Raw genomic sequence first — 11663 nt, forward strand, 5'->3', positions numbered from 1 at the left:
CTGCTCCTCCCTGCCCCTCCACTCTCCGTCGTGTGCTACTTCCTGCCTGACCGCTCCAACGGAGTTGGCATTGACGAAATGCAAAAGCCAGAGAAAACGGGAATGCAGAAGCAAAAGAAGCGGGAAATTGACAGACGTTATCGACAGAAGAAGAAGGTAAATACCAAGGACTACTCCATTGTTACTATTGACAAAACTTCTAATCAACTCCACTGCCAATGGAGGTTTTCAATTGAGACCTTAAAATGTTTCACAATTAACTCCTCAAAGATTCATAATATTTTCAATTAAGTCCTCGGGGACTAATTTGAGGTTAGTCCCTTTTTTTTATTTTCCTTGGAACAAATCAGCTGCTGTAAATACCTAGTTAGAGATCAGACATGGAGACTCTGTAAGCGAGGCAGACTTTGAGCCTAACAATCTACTCTGTTTTCTTTATTAATCATGCAGAAAGCAGTGGTAGAAACCAAGATCAAACTGGCCATGACCATGATTGAAAATGAAAATTTAAAGTCCACTGTCCAAAAACTCGAGCAAGAAATCATCCAACTTACAAAGCAGCTGAATTCGATTGAACCAAGGGTAATTTTTTTTTATTTTTATCAACTGTTGTTCAAATGGATTTCAGTATAGAGAAGGAACCGAGCCCATAAAATTAATTCTTCAATTCTTTCTCTGTGTTTTTCTTTCTGGCAGCCAGATCAGACCACATATGATGAGCTGCAGCAAGAAATCAAATACCTGAGGGTTGAAAATGAAGTGACCAAGTGTCTATTGAAAGATACCGACGCCAGTTACATCTCAAACATGATTAAGGTTCTAAAAGAAAATGAAGACATGAAAAGAACTATAGAACACTACGAGAGGCTCTCGTCGCATGCAGGGTGCCTGAAAAAGCTTGAAACATGACCACAAGGCCCTTTCAAATGGGATTTCTTATAAGTTGTAGGTGGAAAATAATTCACAACTGGGCTGTGCTACAATAATAAATCTTGTTGATATAAATTTGCTGGTAAGGAGGGCATGTACGTACGTAGATGCTCAACGTGCCTTTCGCTGTAACCGTAAGCAGTATATATATATATACTGTGCTGGAGCTGTGGGTGTGTGGGGTTAAGAACTTTTGAATATATTTTATTCTGAGCTCGATTGATTTCTGATGGGAATATTTAAGCACTGCGCGTCTTTTTGTATAAATAGGAAGGAGAACCTGTATTTGTGTGTAACCTCTAACCCTTGCCTCTCCTGATCTCACCCCAGGAGGTTAGAAAAAAAACCCGGTCTATCATCAATTACTGTGCAGATTTTGATACAGCTGCATTAATTATTACTCGTCGTGTGCTCCTTCTACTCTCCTACCTGACTGCTCTAACGGAGTCGACATTGACGAGATGCAAAAGTCAAAGAAAACGGAACTGCAGGAGCAAAAGAAGCGGGAAGTCGACAGACGTTATCGACAAAAACACAAGATGCATGGTAAATAGTAAATACTAAGTAGTTAGTACTACTCCGTTGTTACTATTGGCCAAACTTCTGATCAACAACACATCTAATGTTTTGGTTCTTAATATATAATTAACGTATTTATATTTATCTTCTCCGGACAAGCCCTCACTTGTGTTTTGGTTCTTACTCGTTCACAATTTATATATTACGTTTTCAGAGAGGAGGAGAGGGAGGCAGTCGCGTGCTCGTTGAATTTCCAATCCACCACTTCACTTTCATTGTTTGCATTACTTTTTTCATCGAAAGGGAAGCTATTTAATGTTAATTAATCCAGTATGTAAATCGTTTTAATATTAAATAAAATATATTATCTTAAAATAATTTTTTTAAAATCCAGTCATGGTTTTAACTGTTATTTGAATTCTTCTTGGATCTAAAATTAGTTGGATATATTAAATTAGTTAGTTGGATTAAGCTGGTCCATCTAATATATATACACACCATCATTTTTATATTAAAATTTTTTATCACATTAAAACCATGTTTTTATAAATTATTAGAACCGTTTTGTACACACCAAATTTACTATATCAAGACAACTTTCACGTAATTTATTTAAAATTTGATCTAATTAAGGAATTAGATGAGTGATCTCAAAATTAACTTGTTGGGCCTAACAATATTAAAAAGAATTACTTGATTATTATTATTATTATTATTTTGTGACCTGCTCACGACACAGCGCGTTATAATATTAGTAAGCACATATATCGACCTGTGAACGCTAAAGCAACGAGAGAATAAAACTAAAACGTGCGTGATGGATATGAAATCCATGGCGGGGTCACCCACCTCCCTGGACTAGCACACACACGGCCACTCCTCAGTGGATGAGCTAACCTCTTTTTTAATCTAATCCCCTCTCCTCTCTAATATTGTATTGTATTCTCTTACAGTACACACCAACGCCCTAAAGACAAGGACCCGCAAATAATTCAGACTAGATCTCCTCACTATAATACTGCTGCTATACGCTATACATACCATGTATGTATTCTTCCTCTTCTTATACTCTTATATAATTGAGAGTTGAGTGTTTTAAATTATTAAGTGGATATACTGCTACTACTATTATTATTATTATTAATCCAGCTATGGTTTTTGTTCTCACTACCCTTCTTATTCTTTTATCATTCTTAATTAAATATTGTTATTCCTGAAATGCTTTAGAATCTCCTATAAAATATTCTTGAATTAAAAATTAAATTAATTGTGAAATCTTTTTTAATAATACTTAAAACCAACAAATATCAAAGTTTTATTTTTTAAAAGCAAATCATCCAAATGACCAAGCTCGTCAAGAAGTAATTTAATTTGATTTAATATAATTTAATGAAATTTAGTAGAAATACCCTAGTGGCTAGTGGTTAAAATCATCTTCATCTTTCCCTCCAAAATCTAACTTAAAAATGAAATAATAAAAAAAACACAATCTCACAAAAATAAAATAAAATAAAATGGGGCAGCCCATTAATCATTTAACCCAAATTCCAGCTAATCCCCTTCCCACCATTCTTTCTCTCTCCTACTTTGCCCTAGTCCCCTCCCCTCCCTTTCTTATTATCCCCTCTCCCTTTCCCCCTCCTTTCCTCCCACCCTCTCTATCTCCCCACATATACCCGTAGAGAGAACACACACACCCACACACACAAAAAACACTCTCCCTGTCCCTCCCTCCCTCCCTCTACAATCCCTAAACCCCAAAAAGCCTAGCCGCCACAACCAGCTCCGCAGCCGCAGCAACAAAATCTAATCTTCGGCCACCATGGACGAGTCAACTCAACTCCAGCAAGCGCAACTCGCGGCAGTCCTTGGGGGCGATCCTTCGCAATTCGAAACCCTAATCTCTTCGCTCATGTCATCATCCAACGAAACTCGATCTCAAGCGGAGCTCATCTTCAACCTCGCCAAACAACACGATCCAAACTCGCTCTGTCTAAAACTCGCTCACCTCCTTCAGTTCTCTCCTCACCTCGACGCCCGTGCTATGTCCGCTGTCCTCCTCCGTAAACTCCTCACTCGCGATGACTCGTACCTCTGGCCGCGCCTCTCTCCGCAAACCCAGTCCTCTCTCAAATCGATCCTCCTCGCCTGTCTACAGCAAGAGTCTGTTAAATCGAACACCAAGAAGTTGTGCGACACCGTTTCTGAGCTTGCTTCCGGGATTTTGCCCGATAATGGCTGGCCTGAGCTTTTGCCGTTTATGTTTCAGTGTGTGACGTCAGATTCCTTCAAGTTGCAGGAATCTGCGTTTTTGATCTTCGCACAGCTGTCTCAGTATATCGGAGAGAGTTTGATTCCCTTTATCAAGGAGTTGCACGGGGTTTTTCTGCAGTGTTTGGGGTCGAGCACGAATTTCGATGTCAAAATTGCGGCCTTGAATGCTGTGATTAATTTTATTCAGTGTTTGGATAATTCGTCCGATAGAGATCGATTTCAGGATTTGTTGCCGTCGATGATAAGGACTTTAACGGAGGCTTTAAATAATGGGAATGAGGCGACTGCTCAGGAGGCGTTGGAGTTGTTGATTGAGTTGGCGGGGACGGAGCCCAGGTTTTTGAGGAGGCAGTTGGTGGATGTCGTGGGTTCAATGTTGCAAATTGCGGAGGCGGAGAGTTTGGAGGAAGGAACTAGGCATTTGGCTATTGAGTTTGTGATTACATTGGCGGAAGCTAGGGAGAGGGCACCAGGGATGATGAGGAAGTTACCGCAGTTTATCAGTAGATTGTTCGGGATACTGATGAGGATGTTGTTGGATATTGAGGATGATCCGGCATGGCATAGTGCGGAGAATGAGGATGAAGATGCGGGGGAAACAAGTAATTATAGCGTGGGGCAAGAGTGTTTGGATAGGTTGGCCATTTCTTTGGGTGGGAATACTATTGTTCCTGTTGCTTCGGAACAATTGCCTGCGTATTTGGCTGCTCCTGAGTGGCAGAAACATCATGCTGCTCTTATTGCATTGGCTCAGATTGCTGAAGGGTGCTCTAAGGTACATAGAATTGATGACTATATTCTCTTGTCTGTGACTTGTGATTAATGTCTCAATGTTATGCTGTTTGATTTTTACCTTATATATACGCATTTGAATTTGAAGGATGTTCCAAGATACAAGAATGATTTTGTTTCTTTCTATTTGAGTTATTTGTAGCTATATAGTACATCACTATAAGGTTTTTTTTTTTTAAATGTTAACCATTGAATGTGTACATTTGGTTTTGTTGTGTTGAATTTGAAGGAATTAATTGCATTTGCCAATGTTATCCAGTTTTTTTTTTCCAGTAATGTATAGTCGTATTGCCAATGGCCAGTTATTTAAGTTTTATTATGCAATTCAGTACTATTATTTGTATGCATTTGTTTTCCTTGTGTTTTGTGCATTGGATGTTGGTAAGAACCACTCAGTTAACAGCACTTAATGCTCTGATTATTTGATATGGGAAAATTTGAAGTGGAATTATATTGGGTTTTTAGTTTGTACTATAAACATATGTAGTTCCTTTTTCGTAGAAAGAATTGGGTCTCTTGGTGTTATTATGTTTTGTGTTTTGTTGATGTAGGTAATGCTAAAAAACCTGGAACAAGTAGTTACAATGGTCCTAAATTCATTTTATGACCCCCATCCCCGTGTGAGATGGGCAGCTATTAATGCAATTGGGCAGTTGTCCACGGATTTGGGTCCAGATTTGCAAAATCAATACCATCAGAGAGTTTTGCCTGCATTAGCAGCTGCCATGGATGATTTTCAGAATCCTCGTGTTCAGGTTAGCTATGGTCATTGCTTTGTGTCTTTTCAAGTTATTAATTCTAAATTTCGTATGCAGGATCTTGACTAGAATAGATATGCTTCAGATGATTTCATTAAAGTCCATTCTTTGTTACAATAGCTCTTGTTGCAAGGTCCTTTCAGCTTGAGCAACAGTAATTATGAAATATACTTACAAATAGCTTTTAATGGTGAACTTATGGTCAAGTTAAGCTCATGTCACTTTCCCAGCAGTTATACAGTTATATGTATATATAGTTCAGTTCTGTGTATTGTGTGCATGCACAGCTTCATGTTTTTCATGCATGCACTTCAGTATGCACTCCATATTTTTTATTTTTGCTTTTTGTTGGGTGGGGGAGGGGGTTCCTTTGGATCCATTAACATTTAATTTTATATGGAAGAACACAGTCAAAGATTATGCCGTTGTTCTTTACAGTTACTGATTAGTCATCGTATTCTTTTCTGACAGGCACATGCTGCTTCGGCTGTGCTTAACTTCAGTGAGAATTGTACTCCAGAAATTTTAACACCGTACCTAGATGGAGTAGTGAGCAAATTGCTTGTTCTTCTACAGGTATATTCATGGAAGAATAGAAAATAAAATTTCAAAATATTTATGCGAATTCACTTTTTTGCAAAAACACAAATTTCTTGTATGTCTTTATATTCCATGTATGTGCTGCAGAATGGAAAACAAATGGTGCAAGAGGGAGCGTTGACTGCTTTGGCATCAGTTGCTGATTCCTCTCAGGTAATGTATTATATCCGCTTGGATTCTTAGTTTCATTCACGCAATGGAAGATTCGGTCTAATAGTCTCTGGTTTTATAGGAGCACTTCCAAAAATACTATGATGCAGTCATGCCTTACTTGAAGACTATCTTGGTGAATGCAAATGACAAAGCTAACCGCATGCTTCGTGCCAAATCCATGGAGTGCATCAGTCTAGTTGGGATGGCAGTGGGGAAAGAGAAGTTTAGGGATGATGCCAAGCAGGTAGGTTTCTTTACATACATACAACTCTTCCTTTTCTTGGGAACCTGGAAGTGTTTCCTTGGATGAATCCCATTGTCTTTCATGGAGTACCCTTACAGTCGACCATGGGATAGGGGAGAATGTGTCAATGGTTTGCTCTTGGTTTCTTTTATCACCTGTTTTGTTACCACAGTATACTAAAGTATCCACCCATATCCGGGTCTGGTTCTTATATTTTGGCATGCCTTTCTATATTTATGTTTTTGCCAGGTTATGGATGTACTTCTGTCATTGCAAGTATCTCAGATGGAGTCAGATGATCCAACAACAAGTTACATGCTACAAGTATGCTTCGATTGCTAAAAATTGTGTTGAAAATATCTTAAATTTCATCTTCTTTTGAACTTTGTTGTCTCACGATCTTTACTCTATACTGTTTTAGGCATGGGCCAGACTTTGCAAGTGTTTAGGACAAGATTTTCTTCCTTACATGAGTGTTGTCATGCCACCTTTGCTTCAGTCTGCTCAACTCAAGCCTGATGTAACCATTACATCTGCGGATTCAGATAATGACATTGATGATTCTGATGATGAAAGGTGTAAAAATTTTCCTTGAACTTGATCTCATTGAAAGTGTTATATATGAATTTCTTGGTGGTACTTTTCCCAATTGCTTAGATCAATAGTGAAAGATGCATTTCGAGCACAGCAATTGCCAAATTCTTATGAATGTAGCTTCTGTGCTTTCTCTTGTGATCACATGCATTTAGACACCCAAACACACATGCAGTCGTGTTCACATCTTGCTAAAAATTTGTTTCTGTTATAGCATGGAGACTATCACCCTTGGTGACAAAAGAATTGGGATCAAGACTAGTGTTCTGGAGGAAAAAGCTACTGCTTGTAACATGTTATGTTGCTACGCTGATGAGCTGAAGGAAGGATTCTTTCCATGGATTGATCAGGTTTGTTGGTGCAATATATTATCAATTGTTCTATTATTTACTTATTACAACTTTCAAGTGCCATGACACTAATATAATGATGTTCTACATGCAGGTTGCCCCAACCTTGGTACCTCTTCTTAAATTTTATTTTCATGAAGAGGTTAGGAAAGCAGCTGTTTCAGGTATTGAATTGATGATGCACATTTCTTTTCCTTTGGTTCCTGGTGTCGGTAATACTCACTGGAATCTTTGAATTTCTTCGCCAGCCATGCCAGAACTTCTGCGTTCTGCAAAATTAGCTATCGAGAAAGGGCTTGCTCAGGGTCGCAATGAGTCTTATGTAAAGCAGCTGTCTGACTATATTATTCCAGCCCTGGTTGAAGCACTGCACAAGGTCACCTGTGTTTCTTTTCATTTGTCTAGTGTCTGTAGAACTGTACATTTATAATTATCTCTATTTAAAGCGATGAGATTCTTGACTCTTAAAATTGATTGCAGGAACCCGATACTGAGATCTGTGCAAGCATGTTGGATGCCTTAAATGAATGCTTGCAGGTTTGTTGTAGTCATTATTGACTTTAGTAATGTCACTTTCTTTGCTTTTTCACTGGGTCATGGTTTGTAACTCATCCAGTCATCCTGAATCAAATTCTGGATAAAAATCAGAATTCTTCTGCATAGTTGTGGCATCTTAACAGAGTGATCAATGGTTTTGTGGTTTGCGAAGAAATCTGTCATATAAAATCATTTGATACTTGTGAAGGGGAAATTAGGAAATGCGTTTTTTTTTAATCTTGCGGTGTCCATTTCTCTGCTGCAATCCATTTGAAATCCCCTGCAATCCATGTATGTTAAAATAGGTTCATTGCTGAATGTATTTTTCAATCTTCTGTTTCTTCTTCCAGATATCTGGAGTGCTTGTTGATGAAGGTCAAGTGCGATCTGTTGTGGATGAGATAAAACTGGTCATCACTGCCAGCTCAAGTCGCAAGAGAGAGAGAGCAGAGAGAGCCAAAGCTGAAGACTTTGATGCAGAGGAGGGAGAGTTGATCAAGGAGGAAAATGAGCAAGAGGAGGAAGTTTTCGACCAAGTCAGTATATATCAGTATAAGTCAACTGATTTTCCTCTATAATCCCTAAATTTTATTTTCCTTAGTTGGATAACATTTTATTTCCAGGTTGGTGAAATCTTGGGAACTCTGATTAAAACATTCAAAGCTTCTTTCTTGCCTTTCTTTGATGAGCTATCATCCTATCTTACTCCCATGTGGGTAAGTCTTCTGCCATGATCAGCTTCCCTTGCCTTTGGGAATCTTATATTTGCTACTATATTTCCTCTAAGATCTTTTTTCTATGAGAAGGTGATTGTGTGCCAGTAGCTCCTGATACTTTATCTCTTTTGGTTCTTTGTTTGTATTACTTTATATAAGTTGCCCAAAATTTTGGTATGTGAGATCTCTTTGTAGTTCCTTCCATCAGCTATAGTTTAGAAAACATAGAAAGGCTAAATGTTATGCATATCATGTTTCTGTGTTCAATATGAGAATTGGAATGGTGAAGATTATTCCCTTTCTTACTGTAGCTGTTTAGTGGATGATAATGGGGTTGAAAAAAGCTCTAATAATTTGGCTTGAAACTTGGTTGTATTTCAAAGTGCAAAACGCTGAATGTTTATGTTTCTATAATCAATCAGTAATAATTAACACCACCCGCTCTGCATGATGAAAGGTGACATGATCTTGTTAAAACCTGTGCTTATGACAGATTGAAATTTCTATTTCACGAAGGCATAAATTCTAAAGATGATTGCTTTCTCTTGGTGTGCAGCTGTATGAACAAAAATTTATACCTTAAGCAACTGACTAACAACAATGCTGTGAATAGTTCTGCTATTTTAATTCTTGAGTTATTAGGCTGATATGTTTAGTGAATGTAGGGCAAGGATAAGACTGCTGAAGAGAGAAGGATTGCAATTTGCATTTTTGATGATGTTGCGGAGCAATGTCGCGAGGCGGCTCTTAAGTAAGCTTCTAGAACACACGCACGCTCCTACGGACTGGTTATCATTATCTAGAATTTTTTGTTTGATGCAACTGTTACAATGTGAATGGACAGATATTATGATACATATCTTCCTTTCTTACTGGAGGCTTGCAATGATGACAACCCGGATGTTCGGCAGGTCTGCACTAACTATGATCTGGTAGTTGTTTGCTTTAGATTGGCTATATTCTCATCCATATTGTGTGGTTGTTTTCAGGCAGCCGTATACGGGCTTGGTGTTTGTGCAGAAGTTGGTGGTTCTGTGTTTAAACATCTAGTTGGAGGTAAATTTTGTCTGTATCCTTAAGGAGTCAATTTTTTTTACTCTAGCAGAAGTAAATGCGTTGATTTTCTTTTGTATTTCATGAAAGTGATATTTGCCAGTTGTTTTCTCCAGAGGCTTTATCAAGACTTAATGTTGTAATACGGCATCCTAATGCTAAGCAACCAGACAATGTCATGGCATATGATAATGCTGTTTCAGCTTTAGGGAAAATTTGCCAGTTTCATCGTGACAGTATAGATTCAGCTCAGGTATTCAATCATCTGTCTTGTCATTAAGCATATTGCATTGCCTAGGCATATCCCCATCCATCATCTGTATGTGATGAGCTGCTGAGAATGCTGTCTGTTTCTAATAGAAAGTGAAGGACAGTCCTACCTATGAATTGATTTTTTGCAACAAAGCTCACTGAAACCCTTATGGCTGTGTTTTGTAGACAAAGGGCTTGTTTTATTGGATCATTAAAAATCAATGTAGAGGTTTTCCATTATGTGATTTGCTTTTGAGTTTGGTGTTTTTTCCAGCATTCTTCTTGATTGACACGTGTCTTGTTTGGCAGGTTGTTCCTGCATGGTTAAACTGTCTGCCAATAACAGGAGACTTGATTGAAGCAAAAGCTGTTCATGAACAACTTTGTTCAATGGTGGAGAGGTAATGACTGTCATTCTCTCTCTCCCCCTCAATTTTTGGTTTTGGTTTATCCATACTTTAGTGTGCTTTTACCAATTGCCAACCATTAATAATGAACTCCTTATCATCCATCTACAGGTCAGATAGAGAACTTTTGGGACCCAACAATCAGTATCTTCCTAAGATTGTTTCAGTATTTGCTGAGGTTAGTTTCTGATTTTATGCATCTACCTTGCTATTGTAGAACTTGAATAAATTTTTAAATTTTTGTTTTGATCTCATTGCTATTCCTCAAAAAGTCTAGATTTCATGATGCTTTGTCGATCTGATCCAATAGTCAAGCTTGTAGCCATTTGACAAGTATTGAAATGAAGTGAAACAATAACCTGCTAAATCAAATACATTTATTTATGCAAGAATGTCCCCCAAATTTTGCTTCCAGCTTGACTCGGGAACTGCTATCCTTAATGCAACATTTTGTGGACTCGGATTAATTTATGCACAAAGATATTTACCCTGTCTCAACTCTGGGCTTCCTATATTGTCATTAATTTTACTATACGGTAATTAGCAATCAATTTTCCCATCTGACTCATACTTTATTTATGTCAAGTCCCTTCACCTAACATGCCAACTCTCAATAAGTACGTGAGGTTTGGTTTATAATTTCCCTGTGATCTTAAAAGGAATTTGTATAGTCAATAGATAAGAGCAATGCTGGAAATTATCAAATGTTCTTGCATGTTAGATGTGGGTTATGTTTGCAATTTGTTTTTCTCATTGAGGGAATGTTTCTGTTCCTATAGGTTCTATGTGGTAAGGATCTAGCAACCGAACAAACTCTAAGCCGAATGGTTAATCTTCTGAGACAACTACAACAAACCTTACCACCAGCTACCTGGGCCTCGACCTTGTCGGTGTTGCATCCACAACAACAGATGGCATTGCAATCCATCCTCTCATCATAATATCTTGGCTGGCGAACCCAACTGGCTATGGTGAAGATGCAATCTCCAGTTTGTTGTTAAAATATATTTATAACCCATTCTTTGGATGAGATGTTTCCCATTGCAAGGCGTTCTACAACAACCTGGTGTCGGTTTGAATGAGTGTGAGAGTCGTTGCCATTGAAAATGAATCCGTTTTTGTAGAATGTGTATATTCATTTATAAGTGTTATTTATACTCCAGATTGAGTGGCGGGGGGGAAAGAAAAAGGAAGTGTAGGTATCGTCTGTCCCTTTTTGTTCTTTTTTTATTTTTTGGTGGTGGTTTAAGGTTTGAGGGTTGTCAGTGAAGCAATTCTTGTCGCAGTTTTGTCCCCATTGTGTTGCTATTTTTGGGTTCAATACAAAAAAAACATCTTGATTGTGATCATGTATGCACTGAAATCTTGAATTGGTTATTCTTTCATTATAATTGCAATTTTGATTCCGATAAGTAGCTGATATAAATAAATCGATTATGCTATTGATCCCTGTTAACCTGGCAATCTACCATCTGCAGGAGGAT

General features: G+C 38.0%; 2 protein-coding genes across 2 annotated transcripts; both read left to right on the forward strand.

Annotated features, from left to right (window-relative positions):
* LOC127905145 (uncharacterized) lies at positions 1–1138 on the forward strand. Its single transcript, XM_052451809.1, has 3 exons — positions 1–156; positions 451–582; positions 697–1138. Exons 1-3 carry the CDS (start codon positions 79–81, stop codon positions 907–909), a joined length of 423 nt encoding a protein of 140 aa, XP_052307769.1. The 5' UTR covers positions 1–78; the 3' UTR covers positions 910–1138.
* Positions 1139–3096: 1958 nt separating this feature from the next.
* Positions 3097–11591, forward strand: LOC7463573 (uncharacterized). The gene is made up of 20 exons (XM_002304821.4): positions 3097–4498; positions 5067–5270; positions 5745–5849; positions 5961–6026; positions 6106–6270; positions 6520–6594; positions 6692–6846; positions 7079–7214; positions 7309–7378; positions 7463–7590; positions 7695–7751; positions 8102–8287; positions 8375–8467; positions 9133–9218; positions 9312–9378; positions 9457–9523; positions 9637–9773; positions 10082–10173; positions 10291–10357; positions 10959–11591. Exons 1-20 carry the CDS (start codon positions 3272–3274, stop codon positions 11118–11120), a joined length of 3345 nt encoding a protein of 1114 aa, XP_002304857.1. The 5' UTR covers positions 3097–3271; the 3' UTR covers positions 11121–11591.
* The last annotated feature ends 72 nt before the right edge of the window (positions 11592–11663 follow it).

Source organism: Populus trichocarpa, chromosome 3 (genome assembly GCF_000002775.5).
Source record: "Populus trichocarpa isolate Nisqually-1 chromosome 3, P.trichocarpa_v4.1, whole genome shotgun sequence".
In the NCBI taxonomy this organism is placed as follows: domain Eukaryota; kingdom Viridiplantae; phylum Streptophyta; class Magnoliopsida; order Malpighiales; family Salicaceae; genus Populus; species Populus trichocarpa.

Bases quoted from the DNA above. Each gene is read 5' to 3' on its own strand.
- LOC127905145 (XM_052451809.1), top strand. From the start codon at position 79: ATGCAAAAGCCAGAGAAAACGGGAATGCAGAAGCAAAAGAAGCGGGAA. The intron at 157-450 runs GTAAATACCAAG...TTAATCATGCAG, and splicing joins GTTATCGACAGAAGAAGAAG to AAAGCAGTGGTAGAAACCAA. The intron at 583-696 runs GTAATTTTTTTT...TCTTTCTGGCAG, and splicing joins TGAATTCGATTGAACCAAGG to CCAGATCAGACCACATATGA.
- LOC7463573 (XM_002304821.4), top strand. From the start codon at position 3,272: ATGGACGAGTCAACTCAACTCCAGCAAGCGCAACTCGCGGCAGTCCTT. The intron at 5,271-5,744 runs GTTAGCTATGGT...CTTTTCTGACAG, and splicing joins TTCAGAATCCTCGTGTTCAG to GCACATGCTGCTTCGGCTGT. The intron at 7,752-8,101 runs GTTTGTTGTAGT...TTCTTCTTCCAG, and splicing joins CCTTAAATGAATGCTTGCAG to ATATCTGGAGTGCTTGTTGA.